The sequence below is a fragment of the Pan troglodytes genome, chromosome 1, assembly GCF_028858775.2.
Source record: "Pan troglodytes isolate AG18354 chromosome 1, NHGRI_mPanTro3-v2.0_pri, whole genome shotgun sequence".
NCBI lineage: Eukaryota > Metazoa > Chordata > Mammalia > Primates > Hominidae > Pan > Pan troglodytes.
This window is the reverse complement of record NC_072398.2, coordinates 176,283,705-176,304,235: the sequence shown is the minus strand read 5'-3', so window position 1 is coordinate 176,304,235 and position 20,531 is coordinate 176,283,705. Positions and strand designations below refer to the sequence as shown.

Here is a 20,531-nt window from a genome sequence, read left to right as displayed (position 1 = left end):
CCGTCCTGACTCTGCCTCCAGCTGCTGTGTGGGTCTTGGGTAGCCCATTTGTCCTCTCTTTCCCCCTTAGGCAAAAGAAGGAAATGATCCCTGCAATCCCACCCCAGGTGGGTGGTCATGACAGTAATGCAGCCAGCGGTGCTGAGTGCCTGCTCAGGCCTGGGCCCGTGCGGAAGGGTGCTCCAAGCTCACTGTCTTCAGGGAGCTCGTGATCTGATGGACAGAGGGGACTGTGGTCAGATGGTGAGCTCGTGGGCAGGAGAGGTCAGTCTGGCCTCAGCCTCCCACCCAGGAAATGCTCCCATGCTTTCTTTGAATGAGTAAAACAAGGCAGTGAGTGATCCACACCTTCGGGTGGTTGTATGAGAGCCAAAGAACTGTGCAGAGCTGTGCAAATGGGGTGTGCTCCAATAAGGGCAGTTGATGTCATTCATAGGAACCAAGAAGATCAGTCAGGATGGTGAGGGCCCAGCTGGTACATCCCAGTCTCCCACTTGGAAGAATTAAACCCTTTCTGGCTGTACTCCCCACCAGGGTTTTTTTTTTCTTGGGTCCACTAAACAGTCAGACTCACAAGACTACTGGGGGCCTCACCTGACATCCGTCACACAGGATACAGGACAGGGCAGTGTCAGGAGCTCCTCCTTGCGGGGGTCCTTGCAGCAGCCCCCACAGCAGGCCAGGCAGAGGCACCCAGGGCACAACATTTAAGGACATAGTCTCGGGTGCCAAGTCTGCACTTGTGTGAGCCTGAGAATGAGGGCTTCCTTAAAGTTGGCACCCTGGATGCCTCACTTTCCTTATCCTAGTCTTGACCCTGAGTCTAGGAGCTGGTCTCTTGGGCCTCTCAGGTGAAAGTTCAGGTGTGACGAAAGGAGACCTATAGGGTGGATATAGGAGCTGCCCTGGCTTAAATGGCACAGGCCTCACAGAGACCAGTATCTTTTACATCTTGGCTTTGCTTCCAGGGTCCCCGCAGGGACAAACCAAGTTACAAGGGTCACTGCATCCTGGGAAGCTCAATGCTATAGTGTCCCCATCAGTTCTTATAGTTAATTTATAGTTCCTCCCTGTCCAGATGCAATTTACCAGTGGAGTCATTATTACCATAAGTAATGTTGCCTAGCAACATAGTTGACATACTGTATCAGGTTGCCAGGGGAACAGAGCTAGAAAGTGAATGGAGGGTTGAAACCCTCTTGTAGAAGGGGAAAGGTTTTTGTTAACCCTTTAGCACACTGGCCTGCCAGTGCTTTCAACACCCCATGATGGGAGTTTGGTTGGGTGCAGATGCTTTTCCTTGCCTGGTGTACTGCCTTTTAAGGGATGGGAACAGAGGCTCCCTGATATTATGTGACAAGTGCAGGATCCTAGCCCCAGGCTGCTCAACTGCCTCCACTCTTGCTCTTTGGTTAGAGGAATGAGCACAGGCTTTGAAGACATCAGACCTGGCCACATCTGGACTCTGCAGCTCATTAGCTGTGTAATCTTGGACTGGTAATTTCACCTCTCTGAGCCTCAATTCCTCATTTGTAAAATGGGAATAATAACACTCACCTTAGGGTTATCGTGAGAATTCAGTGATCTTGAGTGTCTTGAATTCTTGTTCATGTCTGTATTCCCCAAGATTTGCCTAGGGCCTGGTGTACAGTAAATGCTCAGCTAATATCTGCCGAAGTAATACATTGCATGTAAAACATAAAACATTTGGCATGATACCTGGGAAATAGGGTTTCTTTCTTTCTTTTTTTTTTTTTTTTTTGAAGATGGAGTTTCGCTCTTGTCTCCCAGGCTGGAGTGCACTGCTGGCGTGATCTTGGTTCACTGCAACCTCTGCCTCCCGGGTTCAAGCGATTCTCCTGCCTCAGCCTCCTGAGTAGCTGTGATTACAGGCATGCACCACCATGCCCAGCTAATTTTTTTTGTATTATTAGTAGAGACGGGGTTTCACCATATTGGCCAGGCTGGTCTCGAACTCCTGACCTCAGGTGATCCACCCACTTTGGCCTCCCAAAGTGCTGGGATTACAGGTGTGAGCCACCATGCCCAGCAAGGAAATAGGGTTTCTTGTCCTTCTAGCCCCTGACTCTTTGGGAGTGTTTTCTGGACTATTCCTTGCAGGTGTGCCCATGGATGCCATTTCATTGGCATCTTACCTTCCCCCTCCTGAAACCATTTGGAGGCTGGGTGCGCCCCACTGCCTTGGCCACCACTAATTGCCCACATCCCTGACCTCTCAGCAATGGAGCAGAGATGTGGAGGCAGCTGATACTGTGTAAGCCCAGCTGTGATGTCCGAGACCTCCTGGATCTGCTCCTGGGCAGCCTGAAGGAGAAGCCCATCACCAAGGAGGGCCGGGCTTCCATCGTGCCCCTAGCGGTGAGCACCCAGTCAGCCAGCCCCTATTGCTGCCTGTCCTGCCCTTCCTCTCTCCTTCCCTCCTGCTGAGCTAAGCACACCCGGCCTCGAGTACCGCACTCTGCCAGTAACTAGTTGTGTGGTCTTGGGCAGGTCTCTGGCTCTGGCTCTTGTCTGTGGTTCACTGGACAATAACAGTAGTGTTGTCTATGGTGGCAACAGCAGCCTGGGATATGGGAAAAAGAGTGACTTGGAGTCACAGACAGTCTAAATCCTGGTTCTGGCCAGGCATGGTGGCACATGCCTGTAATCCCAGCACTTTGGGAGACGGAGGCAGAGGATCACTTGAGGCTAGGAGTTTGAGGCCAGCCTGGGCACTATAGCAAGACCTCTTCTCTATTTTTTTAAAAAAATCCTACATTACCATTTTGTGGCCTAGGTAAGTCACTTCCACCTCTATGAGGCTCAGTTTCTACATATGTGAATAGAAATAATATCTTTCTCATATGGCGGCTGTGAAGATTATATGAGATAACACATTCATTCATTTAGGTGACACAAAATGTTTAAACACTTCTTGCTGCCACACTCCAAGCTTGACCCTGGGAACACAGAGGGAAAGGCAGCTCTGACTCAGGAAGTTGGCTGGGCTGAAGAGACGGATTTGTCTCTGTCTCTATCACCACCCTGGTCCATGCCAGTTGGTCCATACCCCTGGTCCATACCCCTGCCTACCTTCCTGATTCTGCTCCTGCCCCTCCAATCTGTACTGCAGCCAAAAAGTCTTTGAGAAATGCACATCTCCTCTTCTCAGCCCCCTTGATGGTTTTTCATTGCCCCTGAGAGTGACACAGTGCTCCTACCTGTGGCGAAGGCCCTGCATCCCTGGCCGGCCTCCCCACGCTCCATGGTCCTCCTGCTTGCTTTGCTCCAGCCTCACGGGTCTTTGTCAGAACTTCATCCAGCCACGCTATCTTGTCACAGGGCCTTTGCACATGCTGTTTCCTCTACCTAGAATGCTCTCCACCGAGCTAACTTCTACTCATCCTTCAGCTGTCAACTCCAGCATCACTTCCTTAGGGAAGCCCTCCCTGATCTCCCTGACCTGGTCAAATCTGTACGTAGTATATTTTGCGTCACATACTTTGTATGAAAAGAGTTTACACCAGTTGTCATTTGACAACACCACAGGGGATCCTTTGGTTAATCTGTGAGACACATGAAGACATTGCTGTCCTGCTGCGCTCACCATGATATCCCCAACATCTTGCATACACCTGGCGCATAGTAAGCACTCAGAAATGTTTTTGTTGGACTGATTTATTTTTTCAATAAGTGTTTAGTGAGCACCTCCTATACTATGTGCCAAGCACACTTACAGGTTCTGGGGATTCAGAAGCGAGACATTCTGGTGAAGGGAAGTAAATAAAGGTACAGTAGATGAAGGAGAGGGTAGTATTATCCCATTACAGAGGAGGATGCTCCTGCTTAGAGACATTCCATGTCTCCCCCCAGGTCACCTAGCTAGCAATGGTGGTGCTAGGACTCAAACCCAGCAGATCTTCCGCTTCCAAATCCTGCGCTTCACTCCCATATCTCTCTGCCTTTGTCCTCCAGCACTGAGTTCTGTGCCTAAGGCACCAGCACTCCTTCCCTTGCAATTTGGGCATTCATCCTCCTCTACAATTGGTGTATGTTAGTGTATTCTTTAGTCACTCATTTGTGCTTCTTGTCCAGCAAGCATAGTTTAAGCATGGATACAGCCTGAACTCATTCTTATCTTATGGCACTGATAAATCGTTTGAGCAAGATAGAGCCGAAAGCAAAGCCCTGTGGCACATCACTAGAGACTTTTCCCTTACACCACAGACTGTGTTCTTTAGATGTAATCATTAGCTTTGGGCTGCTGGAAAAGTACAAGGGCTTTGAGTCCAAGAGACTTGTCTTAGCTCTGCCACTGCCTCACTATATAACCGTGGTCAATCACTTCCCCTCTCTAGCCTTGGTGCTTATATCTGTAAAACGGGCTATGATAACTCCTGCATTGTCTATCTTACCTGTTGAGAAAGGGGAGATAGTGTATGTGGAAGAACTTCTTAAGCTGTAAAGTGCAAATTAACTGCCATTTATTGTTCTCATCCAGCCCATGTTAGGTCACTTTTCTCCAAGGGAACATGTCAGGGGTTCTTTCACTTTGCAATTAAATGCTTTCCTCTTGGCCCAGATGCATGGAGTCTTTTTTTCTCTCTCTTTTTTTTTTTTTGAGACTGAGTCTTGCTCTATCACCCAGGTTGTTGGAGTGCAGTGGCATGATCTTGGTTCACCACAACCCCTCCACCTCCCAGGTTGCAGTGATTCTCATGCCTCAGCTTCCCGAGTAGCTGGGACTACAGGCACCCGCCACCACACCTGGCTAATTTTTGTATTTTTAGTAGAGACGGGGTTTCCCCATGTTGGCCAGGCTGGTCTCAAACTCCTGCCTGACCTCAAGTGATCTGCCCACCTTGGCCTCCCAAAGTGCTGGGATTACAGGCATGAGCCACTGTGCCTGGCCTGCATGGAGTCCTAATGGCACAGCTCAAACCATTTATGTATAAAGCATGCTTACCTTCGCCCTCTCATTCAGGCTCTAACACTCCTGTGGGGCTGGCCGGATGATGATCAGTGACTCCACTTTTCAGAGATCTGAGGCCCAGAGGCGCCAGGGAGTGGTAGAGCCAGAATGAGCCATGAGTCTTGTGACACCAGCCCATCACCCACTCCCCACCCCCTAGTATTGCCCTTCTGCCAGTTAGAGAGGACTTGGTGGGCCAAGTATGAGGGTGGGCCCAGGCCAGGTCCAGAGCTGGATTGGCAGGTGGAGAAGTTGCCCCAGGTCACCAGCCCTTGGGGGCAGAGCTGGCACTTGAGCCATGCTCTTGCTCAAGGCTGGTGTTGTTTCTCTTGGCTGCTGGCCTCATGGGGATGGGAGTGAGGACAGCCTAGTTTAACGGCCCAGGGTGAAGAGGCCAGCCTGGTGCCCCTTACATTCTGTGTGCCTGTGTTGTGAATGAGGAAGAGGCACAGCACGCTATAGTTGGTATCAGGAAACCTGGGTTCAAGTTCCAGCTCTGCCCCCAAGGGGCTGGTGACCTTGAGCTAGCAGCTTCACCCCTCTGAGTCCGCCTCCTCATCTGCAAAATGAGATCAAGACTCTTTACCTCTCAAGAGGTAGAAGGGATTCTTCCACCATGATTCTTCCAAGGTTGCATAAACATCAAAGCCCTGGACCAAAACTAAGGGGTGGATTGTTGTCCTTGCTCTGGGACAGGGCCTCTGGCCAGAGAGCCAGAGGTTTGGGGCTGGGGGGTGGGGAATCCCAGCTTCCCCAGGCTGGGCCAGAGGACAGCAAAGACCCAGATCCTACCTCCCAGAGAGGCAGTCCAGGCCCCAGCCAGGAGTGCTGGGAAGATGGGCCACGACATCCCAGCAGCCTCCCCTCTGCCCCATAGGCAGCCAGCGGCCTGTGCGAGCTCCTGTCCATCAACAGCTGCATGGGCCGTGTGAGGCGCATCTACCCCCAGCTGCTCCTGGCCCTGCTCATTCAGGTCCATTACCACATCGGCCTCAACCTGCCTGGCTGCGTGGCTCCTCCCAAGGACACCAAGAAGGGTGCACAGCCCTCTCCCTTCGTACCTGTGCGGTATGCTCTGCCGTCTCTCTTGACCCTGCTGTCCCCGGTGGTGGGAAGGGCCATCCAGTCAGAGCCTCCAAAAGTCTCCAGGGCAATCAATCAATAGAAATTAGCTTTGGGACTAGAAGAGAAAACAGAAGCACAATTTTATTAGAGCCAATAATTCATTCAACAACTGTTTTTGAGCACCTGCTCTGTGCATTACACACTGTGTTTAGTCTAGATCACAGGAAAGAATCAGCTTTTCCCAAGGAGTTCACTCTTTACTTTTTCTTCCTTCCTCCCTAGAGGTATTATTTGTATTAAGTTTGTATCCAAGTCCCAAATACTTTATTTTTAATTATTAATTGGAGTAGATAATATAGGCACATGGGTAAAATACTCAAAAGACATTAAAAGGAAGCTTCCTTCCCTGTCCTTACCCCAGTTATGTTCCCAAAGACAACCAAGTTCTTCATGCCCTCCCAGAGGAGGATTATTCAGGGATAAACACATTTGCTTATATTCTGTATTTTTACACCAATGACAGCACCTCACACTGCTACACATTTTTTGCCTTCATTACAATCTATATCTTAGAGGCCATTGTATTGTAGAGCTGTCTCATTTATTTATTTATTTATTTATTTGAGATGGAGTCTCGCTCTGTCGCCCAGGCTGGAGTGCAGTGGCGCAATCTCGGCTCACTGCAACCTCCGTCTCCTGGGTTCAAACAATTCTCCTACCTCAGCCTCCCGAGTAGCTGGGATTACCAGCGTCTGCCACCATGCCCAGTTAATTGTTTGCATTTTTAGTAGAGATGGGGTTTCACCACGTTGGCCAGGCTGGTCTTGAACTCCTGACCTCAGGCGATCCACCCGCCTCGGCCTCCCAAAATGTTAGGATTATAGGCGTGAGCCACTGCACCTGGCCGAGCTGTCTCTTTATTTTTAACAGCTGCATAGTGTCTCTATGTATAGGATCCCAGTGCACCATAATGTATTTAACCAGGCTTCTCTGGATTTCAGGGCTTTCCAGCCATTGGCAGTTACAAGGCTGCAGTGAGTTTGCTTGTTTATATGTCTTTATGGTTACATGTGATTTTATATGTAGGACAATTCCTGAAAGTAGAATGGGCATATCAAAGGGCTTCTGCATTACATGTTAAGGTGATAGAAAAAGCTCCTGACCATTGCATGATAAAGGATAAAATGGAGTGACTCCTAAAACACCCAGTTTGCCAAATTGCCTCCCACAGAGAGCACTGCCACCAGCAATGTATGAGTATCTATTTCCCTACACCCTCGCCAACACAATGTGTTATAAAACATTTTTATCTTTGCCAATATTAGAGTTAAAAAATTAGAATTTTGCTGTAGTTTTAGTATGCGTTTCTCTTATGAATGACATTGGGTTTGCTTTTTTTCTTTCTTTCTTTTTTTTTTTTTTTGAGACAGGGTCTCACTCTGTTGCCCAGGCTGGAGTGCAGTGGTGCAAACATGGCTCACTGCAGCCTTGACCTCCCAGACTCAAGCAATCCTCTCGCTTGAGCCTGACTTCATCGCTTGAAGTCAGGAGTTCAAGACCAGCCTGGCCAATATGGTGAAACCCCGTCTCTACTAAAAATACAAAAATTAGCCAGGTGTGGTGGTGGGTGCCTATAATCCCAGGTGCTCAGGAGGCTGAGGCAGGATAATTGCTTGAACCTGGGAGGCAGAGGTTACAGTGAGCCAAGATTGCGCCGCTGCACTCCAGCCTGGGCGTCACAGCGAGACTCCGTCTCAAAAAAAAAAAAAAAAAAAAAATTTTTTTTTTTTTGTTAGAGATGGAAGTCTTGCCATGTTGCCCAGGCTGGTCTCAAACTCCTAGGCTCAAGTGATCCTCCAACCTTGGCCTCCCAAAGTGCTAGGATTATAGGTGTAAGCCACCATGTCCAGGCCAGAAATGTTTTTTATGTAGCCAAGTTTATCAGTTTTTTCTTCTGTGACTCCTATTGTTATGATAGGAGTGTGCCTAACACTTTCTGTGTTATGCACAGAAAGGTGCATTTAGAGAGGCAGAGGGCAAACAGTTGTGTAGTGGGCTTGAGTCTGAAGGTCTTGGATTCAAATCGTGGCTTCATCACCTAGAATGTTGTATTTTGGGTAAATGAATTTTACCTCTTGGCAGTTGGTTTCCTTGCCTATGAAATGGATAAATGATTCCTGCCCCATAGGTGTGCTGTGAGGACCAGATAGGGTCGCATCCCAGCAAGACACCATTTGCCCGCAGTGCGGCCAGTTCCCATTCCCCTCCTGCTCATGCTCGTAGGTGCCGCCCTGAGAGCATTGCCCAGAAGGCTGACGGGCTCTGGGGAAAACACAAGGGGAAAAAAAGGAGGCTCTGGAGGGGGAGGAGGAACACATATGGGAAAAAATTCTTGACCTTGGAGTGATGAAAGGTGTGACCTGCCAATGCAGAGGGCATGGCTCAACTGAGGACATCAAGGAGAAGCTGGAGGAGTGCCCGAGTATCCACCTCACCTCAGCGTCTCAGAAGCAGCCTGAGAGGCAGAAAAAGCAGAGGCAGGCATGTGCCAGGCTGAAGGGGGGCCAGAAAAGTCATGAGATGTAGTGGTCTAAATGGTGGCCCCCGAAAGACACGTCTGCCCAGAACCCGTGATAGTGACCTTATTTGGAAAAAGGGTCTTTGCAGATATAGTTAAGGATCTCAAGATGAGGTCCTCCTGGATTAACCATGCGGGCCCTGAATCCAGTGCCAAGGGGCCTTATAAGGAGAAGAGAGGCCCAGACACAGGGGAGAAGGCTGATGAAGACAGAGAGTGAGTGATGTGGTCACAAGCTAAGGAGTGCTGGAAGCCACCAGAAGCCAGAATAGGCAAGGAAACATTCTCCCCTGGACTCTTCAGAGGGCTGCGGCCCTGCTGACACCTTGATTTTGGATATGTGATTTTGGATATGTGGCCTCTAGAACTACGAAAAAATATGTTTCTGTTGTTTTGAGCCACCCAGGTTGTGGTGATTTGTACAGGAAATGAATCCTCTGGGGTATGGCACCAGAGCAAATTGTCCATGCTCCAGACTGCAGTGATGAGGTGGAATAGCTCCACGGGGCATCAGCACACAAGGCGGTCACATCCTCCTGAGAGGAGAGGCAGGCTCTGGTAATGAGTGCAACAATTACCCCTGCAAACAGCTTGGGTTTGAAGGAGGAGGAGGGAGTGGCCTGAGAGCTTGTCCTGTGAAGCCCAGTTTCTGTGCCTTCCAGGAAGGTGAAACTTTCAGCAGCCCTGGGCTTTAAAGCAGCTCCAGCTGGGTGCAGTGGCCCACGCCTGTAACCCCAGCACTCTGGGAGGCTGAGGCAGGAGAATCGCTTGAGGTCAGGGGTTTGAGACCAGCCTAGGCAACATGGCGAAACCCCATCACTCCAAAAAAATAAAAAATTAGCCAGGTGTGTGGTCCCAGCTACTTGGAAGAATAAGGCAGGAGGGTCGCGTGAGTCCAAGAGATCAAGGCTGCAGTGAACCATGTTCTTGCCACTACACTCCAGCCTGGGTGACAGAGCTAGACCCTATCTCAAAAAAAGAAAGCAACTCCATGTCAGATCAATCATTGGCTCTGGTGTCCCAGTGCAGGGACAGAGAATAAATATTTCAAGGTGTCCCTTGCTCTACTTTGCAGAGAAAGCCTTTTAGAAGGGTAAAACTTGCAGAGTGAGTGTTTGGGGACACAAGAGCCACCCCACCACCCACAGCACAGCCCTCCTCCCAAGAGTTTCAACTCTATTTTTTCACGAAGCAGCACGGGCGCCGTTTGGGCTGTTGCAAGTATAACTTTGGGAGTGGGGTGAGAAGGGAGGGAAGTGAGGCCTGGGACCACCTTGGGGTCAGGGTGGGAGGGAGGGGGTGGGGAAACCCAGGCTCACTTTTGTGAAAATATGAAGCCTGATTGAGGGAGTGAGGTGAAATGACAGAGAGGATCAACTACGAATGATGCAGTTCTGAGTTCAGAAGTTCAGAAGTTTTTTTTTTTTTTTCCTTTTTTTTTTTAGACAGAGTCTCACTGTCGCCCAGGCTAGAGTGCAGTGGCGCTACCTCAGCTCACTGCAAACTCCGCCTCCCCGGTTCACGCCATTCTCCTGCCTCAGCCTCCGAGTAGCTGGGACTACTGGCGCCTGCCACCACGCCCGGCTAATTTTTTGTATTTTTAGTAGAGACAGGATTTCACCATGTTAGCCAGGATGGTCTCGATCTCCTGACCTCATGATCCACCCTCCTCGGCCACCCAAAGTGCTCGGATTACAGGCGTGAGCCACAGCACCTGGCGAATTCAGAAGTTTTGGCCTAAATACATATTCATCAGGCAACACAAATGAGGACTGGGAGGACTGGCCAAGCCATGGCTATCTGGAACCTCTAAGTCAGGTCATTCCCTTTTGAGCTCCGGAGCTCAATCTGTGCCCAAGCCAGTTTGTAAGAAGTTGTCCAAAACGATGACCCTGGAGATAGGGACACACAGGGAGGGGAGGGTGGTCCAGTCACCGGAGGAGCATATGCAGGAGGCTCATTCTGTCTTAGGTAAAGGTGCTAGTGCCTGAACTTTAAGAGAATAACCTTTCTTCTCCAAACAAAAACCTGTACATCTCAGCTTAGCCATTCAGCCAGTACTTGCAAAGGGAAGAGAATGGTGATGGGAGAATAGGACAACACTCTGAGCCTGCCTGTCTTTCTCCCTCCCTTTTGTTTGTAACTCTGAATGCTAGAGGCATTGCCAGTAGGGACTATCATTGATAGCACACATTTCAAAGAATAAGCACAGAGGTTGAATGATTACAAAATTCTGGCCTCAGGAGAAGCTTTTATTTTCACACTGGATCATTACAAAAGCAAAAACATGAAAATGAAGGGCAAAATTCTGAGGATTACCTAATTACTTAAGTCCTTTCTTTTGAATCATGAGAGCCACCAGCTCTCAGTATCAGCTGAGGTATGTCCACAAAGTGCACCATAAACTCTTTCAGCAAATGTTTAGGTTTCTGGAAAACTTTGTTTAAATGTAAGCTTTATTCTATAGAGTGTCAGTTTTTATTTTAATAAAAGTGTATATAGGCTGGGTGCTGTGGCTCATGCCTATAATCCCAGCACTTTGGGAGGCTGAGGCAGGCAGATCACTTGAGATCAGGAGTTCAAGACCAGCCTGGCCAACATGGGGAAACCCCGTCTCTACTAAAAATACAAAAATTAGCTGGGTGTGGTGGCACATGCCTGTAATCCCAGCTACTCGGGAGGCTGAGGCACGAGAATTGCTTTAACCCAGGAGGCGGAGATTGCAGTGAGCCGAGATCGCACCATTGCACTCCAGCCTGGCGACAAAAAAAAAAAAAAAAGTGTGTGTGTGTGTGTGTGTGTGTGTATGTGTGTGTGTGTATCTAGAAACCTCTGTCTGATCTCTCTCTCTCTCCCCCACCCACCCCCCATGTATGAACACACAGTGCGGTGCCAGGCATACAGTAGGATGTCAGTGCCCTCCCAGGGCTTCTTAGGCTCATTCTGGAGCTTGACAAGCACTGGCCAGAGCCCCGGTCTCGTCAGTTGGTAGGTCATAAAAGCTCCCCAAGGGCTGCTGCTGGGCATCCAGTTTGAGAATCACTCCTTAAGTGTCCCGAGTTGGAGAAGGACTCGGCCCACATAGGAGACTGTGAGTGAGCAGAGAGGCTGCCTGCCCAGCCCATGGCTGATGCGGAGTGGAGGGTGAGAGAGAGGCTGGTCCCAGAGGTAAAAGCACAGCCTTCATAGGGAGGTGGACTTTGCTTCTGTTTCCTCTCTTGTTCTAAAAGCTAATGATTATTTGTAAAAAGCCACCCTTTGTGGATACACTGAATACCCCTACCTAAAATGGTGAAGAGAAGTTTGTCGGGCCAGATGGCAGGAGAGGCCGGGGTGGAGGGAGGCTTGGCCTGCTAGGGCCCAGGTAGGCATGAGGTCTTAATTGCCTTGTCTTGGCAGCTGGGTGGTGAAAGTGGTGAAAACCCTGCTACTGAGGATGGGCTGCTCTTATGAGACCACGTTTCTGGAGGACCAGGGTGGCTGGGAGCTCATGGAGCAGGTGGAGAGCCACCACCGTGGAGTGGCCCTGCTGGCAAGGTGAGTCCCAGGACCACCTTGGGGTTGGGGTGGGAGGGAGAAAGAGGGGGACCTCAGGATCTTCAGACGGACTTGGTCTGCATCTCTCCCTGGGCAAGACCCTTTGCTCAGTCTGTCACCTCTTCTCTACAACTGGGAGGGTGCTGTCTTCCTTGGCAGGTAGACAATACAAATGTTAAAGATGGCACTCACTCTTCAGAGGTTCCTGGCAATTGTGGAGCACTTAGACTATCCACAAAGCACCATTCCTTAGTGCATTATGAATTTAGTTCCCATGCCAATACAGAAACGGTGGTATAACCAAGTTGTTGAGGTGTGGCCTTGGAGATGGCCTGACTGCATCTGAATCCCAGCTTACCACTTGCCACCTGTGTGACCTGGGACAAGTTACTTCCCTCTGAGTCTCCACTTTCCTTCAATAGCATGGAAATAATAGTCAGACCCACCTCTGAGGGTTGGGGTGAGGATTAATTAAAGTACTTTGAACAGGCCAGGCATGGTGGCTCATGCCTGTAATCCCAGTGCTTTGGGTGTTTGAGGCGGGTGGATCATCTGAGGTTAGGAGTTCAAGAACAGCTTGAACCTGCCTTTTAGACACAGTTATCAACAATACGTTTCTGATATTTTGTGTAAGTTCTTTTGTTCTTTCCCATTTGAATGTGTAGTACATGATGGTGTCAGTCAGGTCTGCAGAGGCAACATAGTGAAACCCCATCTCTACCGAAAATACAAAAATTAGCTGGGTGTGGTGGCATGTGCCTGTAGTCCCAGCTACTCGGGAGGCTGAGGCATGAGAATTGCTTGAACCCAGGAGGTGGAGGTTGCTGTGAGCCGAGATGGCACCACGTACTCCAGCCTGAAAAAAAGTACTTTGAATAGCCCCTGGCATATGGTAAGAGCTCCACACAGGGTAATTTTTACTATAGTTATAGTCACTGGTGGGGCAGGGGTGATTAACACATATTTTGCACAGAAACATGCCAAGTCTGGAGAGGAATTGTCATGTGCCCGAAGTCACACAGGCAGGACATGGCAGAGGTGGGAAGTGACCTGCTGACCCAGACTAAAGCTCTTCCCCAGGCCATGCACAGCTTCCCATGGGGTCAAGAGGGAGCACCTTGATTCCAATGCTGTGACTCCTGCAGGAGAGCCTGCATCTTAGCCCTGTACACTGAGTGCCCCAGGTGGTGCTTTCCCCAGGGTCTCAGGATACAGTCACATTTGTTGAGCACTTACTATGCTCTAGGCACCATGCAGAGATCTGTCACATGCATGATCCCATTTAATCCTCACCGTGACTGATGAAATAGCACTTTTATTTATTTATTTATTTTGAGACAGAGTCTTGCTCTATCGCCCACACTGGAGTACAGTGGTGTGATCTCTGCTCATTGCAACCTCTGCCTCCTGGGTTCAAGCGATTCTCCTGCCTCAGCCTCCAGAGTAGCTGGGATCACAGGCATGCGCCGCCACGCCTGGCTAATTTTTGTGTTTTTAGTAGAGACGAGGTTTCACTATGTTGGCCAGGCTGGTCTCAAACTCCTGAAATCAGGTGATCTGCCCGCCTTGGCCTCCCAAAGTGTTCGGATTACAGGCGTGAGCCACGTCCCTCGGTGAAATAGCACTATTATTATCCCAGCATTATACATGAGGAAATGGAAGCCCAGAGAAGTTAAGCATCTTTCCCCAAGTCACACAGCTAGTGCTGGGGCCAGGATTTGAACCCAGCTGTCTCATTCTGCACTCCATGCATGATTGCCAGACTGCACTGGATTCACTGATGGTGGAGCATAATGCAGTGCTCCTCAGACTTGAGTGTGCAACGGAATTAACTGCCGGGCCTGTTAAAACACTGGTTGCTGTGCCCCGTACCCTAAGAGTTCCTGCTTAGTAGGTCTGGGATGGTGCACTTCTTTTTTGAGATGGAGTCTCACTCTGTTGCCCAGGCTGGAGTGCAGTGGCACGGTGTTGGCTCACTGCAACCTCTGCCTCCTGGGTTTAAGTGATTCTCCTGCCTCAACCTCCCAAGTAGCTAGGATTTCAGGCATGCGCCACCACACCCAGTCAATTTTTTTTTTGTATTTTTAGTAGAGACGGGGTTTTACCATGTTGACCAGGCTGGTCTCGAACTCCCGACCTCAAATGATCTGCCCGTCTCAGCCTCCCAAAGTGGTCAGGCCTGAGCCACCGCGCCTGGCTTGGGATGGTTCACTTCTAACAAGCTCCCAGCTGATGCTAATACTCTGGTTGAGTGGGGGTGGCACTTAGAGGACCACTGGCTTAGTAGAATGAAGGAGGCAGCTGGAATGCGAGCCCTCGGTTGGGGCTCCAGCTTGGCCATTTTCTAGCTCTGTGACCGTGGGCGGTTCACACTTAGAGCCTCTGTTTCCTCATCTATGAAATGGGGATAATAACAGCAACCTGCTTCGAAGGATCAGATGGAGTAACAATGTGAAAGCATGTGCCTGCTGCCTGGCGCTTGGTGAGTGGGCCTTCACATCCTCTCCTTCCTCTCTCTGCTGCCTGACGTGGTCCTGTGCAGCTGAGGGTCTTCAGCCTGGCTCTCTTACTGATTTGTGCTGTGCCCTCAGGCAAGTCTCTTTCCCATTCTGGGCTTCAGTTTCTTCATCTGTAAAATGAAGCAGTGAAACCAGATGACCTCTGAGATCCCACCCAGGTGGAAAATCCTGGGAATGCAGGAATCCAGGTGATCCTGGCTTACCCAGGATTTCCAGTGTCACAAGCAAATCCCCTCCACAGGTCCCCCTGGGGCTGGATACCTGAGGGGACTACTCCCCCTTCCCACCCCCAGGGCCATGGTGCAGTACTCCTGCCAGGAGCTGTGCCGCATCCTCTACCTGCTCATCCCGCTCCTGGAGCGAGGCGACGAGAAGCACAGGATCACGGCCACCGCCTTCTTCGTGGAGGTACCAACGGGGGCAGCGGGTACACAGCGGGAGCTCCTCCCGGGCCTCGGTTCACGTCACTGGTCATTTCTCCTATGTAAACAGTACTTTATAGTTTACAAAGCCTTCCCATGGGCATGACTTCTCTTGACTATGGTGATCTTGTTGGTCTCCCTCCCTCCCCTCCCTGTCTCTCCACCCTTTACCCCATTCCACTCTTAACCAGACTCCCCTAGTGCCCAGGGAACCACCAACCTTTGCTGGGCACCTCTGTGTGTCAGGCACGAGACATATAAATGTGAATTTGACTCTACCCTGCCCTCAAGGAATTTTTGGTGTGGCAGAGGACACAGAGGACACCCCAGTTATAACAGGGGGTGATACCAGTGAGTGATTTGTACTATGATGGGGCCATCCAGGCTGTGGTGGGGAAACAAGTGACTTGAGGGAGGGAGGCATCAGGGAGGGAGGGCTTCCTGGAGGAGGTGACATCTAAGCTGAGTGTGTGTTGGGGAGGTGCTAGGGAGAGGTGAGTCAGGAGAAGTTGGTGGGGACAGACCCAGAAGAGAGAGACTTGCTAATAATAACAGCTAATATTTATTGAGCACTTAATATCTTCCAAGCATGTTCTAAGAGCTTGACACACATTGATTGATTTGGTCTCATACTAATCTTATGACGCAGATACTATTCCATGCCCCATTTTAGAGAAAAAAAACCCTGAGGCATCAATTTGAGAAACTTTCCCAAGACCGCACAGCTTGTAAGTGGCAGATCCAGGATTCAAATAAAGACATTTGGGCTCTAAAACCCTCCCCTTTCCTTTTAGTTTTTAAAAAATTGTGGTAAAATATACATAACATAAAATTTGCCATTTTAACCATTTTAGGTGTACAGTCCAATGACATTAATACATTCATATTGTTATGCAACCATCACCACCATTCATCTCCAGAACTTTCGTATCTTTCACTACTGAAACTCAACACCCACTAAACACAAACTCCCCGTTCCATTCCCTCAGCCCCTAGTAACCTCTATTCTACTCTCTATCTCTATGAATTTGCCTATTCTAGGTATCTTATGTAAGTGGAATCATACAATATTTGTCCTTTTGTGCCTGGCTGTTTCCCTAAACATAATGTCTTCAAGATTTATCTACGTTGTTGCATGCATCAGAATTTCCCTACTTTTTTTTTTGAGATGGAGTCTTGCTCTGTTGCCCAGGTTGGAGTGCAGTGGCGTGATTTTGGCTCACTGCAAATTCCGCCTCCCAGATTCAAGCAATTCTTCTGTCTCAGCCTCCCGAGTAGCTGGGATTATAGGCAAGCACCACCATGTCCAGCTAATTTTTGTATTTTTAGTAGAGACTGGGTTTTCCCATGTTGGCCAGGCTGGTCTCGAACTCCTGACCTCAAATGATCCTCCCACCTCAGCCTCCCAAAGTGCTGGAATTACAGGTGTGAGCCACCATGCCTAGTCAAAATTTCCTTACTTTTTAAGACTGAATAATATTTCATTGCATGTACATACCACATTTTGTTTATCCATTTGTCTGTTGACTGACAGTGTAAAACCCACTCTTTTAACCACCACGCTTGCCTAGTTCTTGTGACCTGATGGTTGTCATGAGGCGGGTCTGGGCTAAACTAGGATCTGTATAGTGAGGCTCAGAGGCAAGAGGCTCGTCGTCTGCTTGGATAGTGTGAAGGTTAAGGAAGGCTTCCTGGAGGAGATGACATTTAAACTGAACCTTAAAGTTTGCCAAATGAACAAGAGGCAGCATGGGCATCCTAGGTACTTTTGTCATCTTTTCTGCCACTGCAGGTGGGCTATGAGTTGGGAGAAGGGACCATGTCACATTGGTATTGCACCCCCAGGTCCAGCTTTAGGAGGGCCCCAAGAAGTGGGGATGGGATGGATGAAGGAGTGCCTGAACAAATACTGCAGGTACCAGCAGAATGTGTCACCTCCAGGGAGAGCAAACCTGGCCTTGGGGTCGGGAGTCCTGGGTTCCAGCCCCAGCTCCATCCAGTTCTAACTCCAATTTCCCTGACCATGGTGAGGGAAAGAGAAAGGGAAACTACCATTACTTACAGGCCTACTATGTGCCAAACACTTGTATTGACCTCTTTCAAATGTTATTTCACTAATCTGCACAGCAACCCTGCGAAGAAGGAATTGTGATACTCATGCTTAGGTGAGTTAAGGGGAATTTTTTAGGGTCACAGAGCTCAGAGAGTCCAGAGAGATTCAGAACAGGCCTGCCTGACACGGTCCTCTACTTTGGTCAGCCTCTTGGAGAGGCACTTCTAAGTCTGTTAGTGTCTACCACATGGGTTCTTGCAGGAGAGGAGGGAGGGTGGATCTTGCCAGACCTTATGGGGCATTCCTGTGTCCACCACAAAGTCAGGGACTCTAGGTTTAACTTCTCCCCAACATTCCCTGGACTCCTGACCAGCAGCCCTTCTGCCCTGCAGCAAGGGTCTTCGCCCAGGTTCAGTCTTTTCCACCTCCCCAGAAGAGGTGTCTGCTCCTGGCCAGTCAGCCCCACCATTAAAGCCGTGGCACTTTGATGTAGCTCAGACGCCCCTTTCACCCTCGTCCCCTCCGCCCCGGCTTCCTGTCGCCCTCTCTGCTGTGATGGTGTGTGTGCTTGCTTCTCCCAGTGGCAGGTGAACTCCTTAAGGGAGCTGTGCCATCTTGGACAAGTCACTTAACCTGCCTGTGCCTCTGTTTCCTCACCTGTGGTATGGGGATGATGACTTGACCACCTCCTAGAGTGGTCAGGTTTACATAAAGCACTTAGAACAGTGCCTGGCACATAGGAAGTGCTCTCTGTGAGTCAGTTAAATTGCTTTTAGGGTTCTCATGACTCTTTTCCGTGTCTCCAGTGCCCAGCCCAGAAGCTGTGCACAGCAGGCCTGAATATTGGTGGTGTGAATTGGTGGAGGGCGGGTGATAGGTGGAGCCCCTCCTTTTCTGCCTCCTCCCCCGGTGACCTGTCCTGCCCCCTCCTCCAGCTCTGCCTCCCCAGCTCTTTCCTCCCACAATACAGACACACGGGCTCAACAGTCACAGGAGATGTCAGGCAAGGGCATGGAGGGGAGAAGCGTTTGTGAGAGTCATGCAGCAGGCATCGAAGTCCTGTTGGCTGCCGTGGGTGGGGAGGCCAGTGGGGGAGAGGAGGGGGATAAGGGTGAGGCTGGTGTGCAGCTTGGACAATGGGGGGCTGGTAGTGCTAACCCTGCCACAGGGAGTGCAAGAGGAGGGCATGCCTAAGGAGGAAAGGAGCCAAGTTTCTTTCTTTTTTTTTTTTTTTAGACGGCGTTTCATTCTTGTCTCCCAGGCTGGAGTGCAATGGCGCCATCTTGGCTCACTGCAACCTCCCCCTCCCAGGTTCAAGTGATTCTGATGCCTCATCCTCCTGAGTGGCTGGGATTACAGGCACCTGCAACCATGCCCAGCTAATTTTTGTATTTTTAGTAGAGACGGGGTTTCCCCATGTTGGCCAGGCTAGTCTCAAACTCCTGACCTCAGGTGATTTATCCACCTCAGTCTCTCAAAGTGCTGGGATTATAGGTGTGAGCCACCTTGCCTGGCCTGCCGTTCTTTTCTTTCTTTCTTTCTTTCTCTTTCTTTCTTTCTTTCTTTCTCTCCCTCTCTTTCTTCCTTTCTTCTTTTCTCTTTCCTTCCTTCCTTCCTCCCTCCTTCCCTCCCTCCTTCTCTCTCTTTATTTCTTTCTTTATTTCCTTCTCTTTTCAAGGTGGAGTCTCGCTCTTGTCACCCAGGCTAGAGTGCAGTGGTGTGATCTTGGCTCACTGCAACCTCCGCACCCTAGATTCAAGCGATTCTCCTGCCTCAGCCTCCCGAGTAGCTGGGGCGTGTGCCACCGTGCCCGGCTAATTTTTTGTATTTTTAGTAGAGATGGGGGTTTCACCATGTTGCCCAGGCTGGTCTTGAACTCCATACCTCAGGTGACCCACCCACCTTGGCCTCCTGAGTAGCTGGGATTACAGGCATGAGCCACCGTGCCCGGCCCAAGCTAAGATTCATGTTGGACCTGAACTCATGCAGCAAGCAGTCCCTGAGCACATATTCCGCACCAGAGTTGATGTTAGCTAACAGGGGCCCATGGAGGAACAACTCGGGTTTTGTCCTCAGGGAAATCCCCTGTTGGATAGGGGAGGCAGATGGAGGCACTGAAGGTTTCCAGCTGTCGCCTCTGGAGGAAGTCCAGGGCACCCAAGGGCCCAGGGAAGGAGACAGTCAGCCTAAATGAGGCCAGGGGCAGTGTCAAGCCTAGCTTTAAGGCTCTGAGTTTTGGATGGAGCCCTGCAAGGTGGCAGGGGTCAGAGTGGAGGTGGGCATCCCAGGAGAAGGGCATTTTGCCAGCACAGAAGGGGTGGAACAGCCTGGGTAGTTCAGAGAACAGGAGACAGCTTGGTTGGAAGCTGGCTGGCTGGTGGTGAGGGTGTGGGCTGGAGGGTGGGCACGCTGCTGTTAATGAGGCCACAGGATCTCATGGGAAAGGCAACAACAAGCAGTCACAGGGGCTTGGAGCTGGAGAGTGACACACTCAGCTTTGCCACATGGTGCTGATGGACATCAGACGGAGACTTCCAGCAATCTGTTGGTTTTGCAAGTCTGAAGCTCCGGGCAGAGCTGAGCCTGGTATCCAATGTGCAATCCCAGTGCATGGGAGGCCAGGGGGCTGCTCTGCCCCCCTCAGCCTGGGAAGTAATGACCCTTTGCTCCCTCAGCTCCTCCAGATGGAGCAGGTGCGCCGGATCCCTGAGGAATACTCTCTGGGGCGGATGGCAGAAGGCCTGAGCCACCACGACCCCATCATGAAGGTGCTGTCCATTCGAGGCCTGGTCATCCTGGCCCGCAGGTCTGAGAAGGTGAGTGGGAGGCAGAGGAAAGCCTGGCCCAGCCAGGCCCCAGACTGGAGGAAGGACAGAGCTTCACCATTATAGTACCTCAGAAGCCCACAGCTGGAATGAGACATCATTTCTATCTCAGCCTCAGTTGTCCCATCTGTAAAATAGATATCCTTTAAAAATCTATATATTTTATTCCTTTTGAATAGTTTCTAATCTAGGTTTTTCACAATGATTCTAAAGGCAGTGTGTATAGGAAGGGCAAAGGGTGGCACAAGTATTCCTATTTTACAGATAAGGAAACAGAGCCCAGATTGTTGCTGCATCATTAGCATTTTTAAAAGTGTTTTGTTTTTCTCTACCAGGCACTGTTGCAGCTCATGATGTAGCTGCTATGAAAAGACAGGACATAGACTCAGAAAGCTAACTAACAACACAGCGTGTCATCTACCTAGAGCCAAGGAAGGGGGTAGACAGCAAAGGGCCTCAGGGGTCCTGGCCAACGAGTCAGTGAGGCCAAAGAGGGCTTTGAGGAGCAGCAAGAGGTTGGGTGAGGGTATTCCAGGCAGGTGGGATGGCATAGGCCAAGG

At 50.1% G+C, this 20,531-nt stretch overlaps 1 protein-coding gene across 50 annotated transcripts in view; it reads left to right on the top strand.

Moving 5' to 3' along the window:
- The window catches only part of MROH7 (maestro heat like repeat family member 7), a 71,994-nt gene that overhangs the window by 42,211 nt on the left and 9,252 nt on the right, over positions 1 to 20,531 (top strand). For 42 of the 50 annotated variants that reach the window (XM_063801769.1, XM_063801855.1, XM_016919029.3 and 39 more), the window contains 5 exons: positions 2,241 to 2,379; positions 5,850 to 6,040; positions 12,015 to 12,152; positions 14,965 to 15,079; positions 19,822 to 19,962. In XM_063801769.1, the coding sequence (XP_063657839.1) occupies positions 2,241 to 2,379; positions 5,850 to 6,040; positions 12,015 to 12,152; positions 14,965 to 15,079; positions 19,822 to 19,962 (724 nt within the window). The remainder of the gene's footprint in view (positions 1 to 2,240; positions 2,380 to 5,849; positions 6,041 to 12,014; positions 12,153 to 14,964; positions 15,080 to 19,821; positions 19,963 to 20,531) is intronic. The other 8 variants (XM_054683271.2, XM_054683299.2, XM_054683286.2 and 5 more) reach the window with 1 other exon arrangement.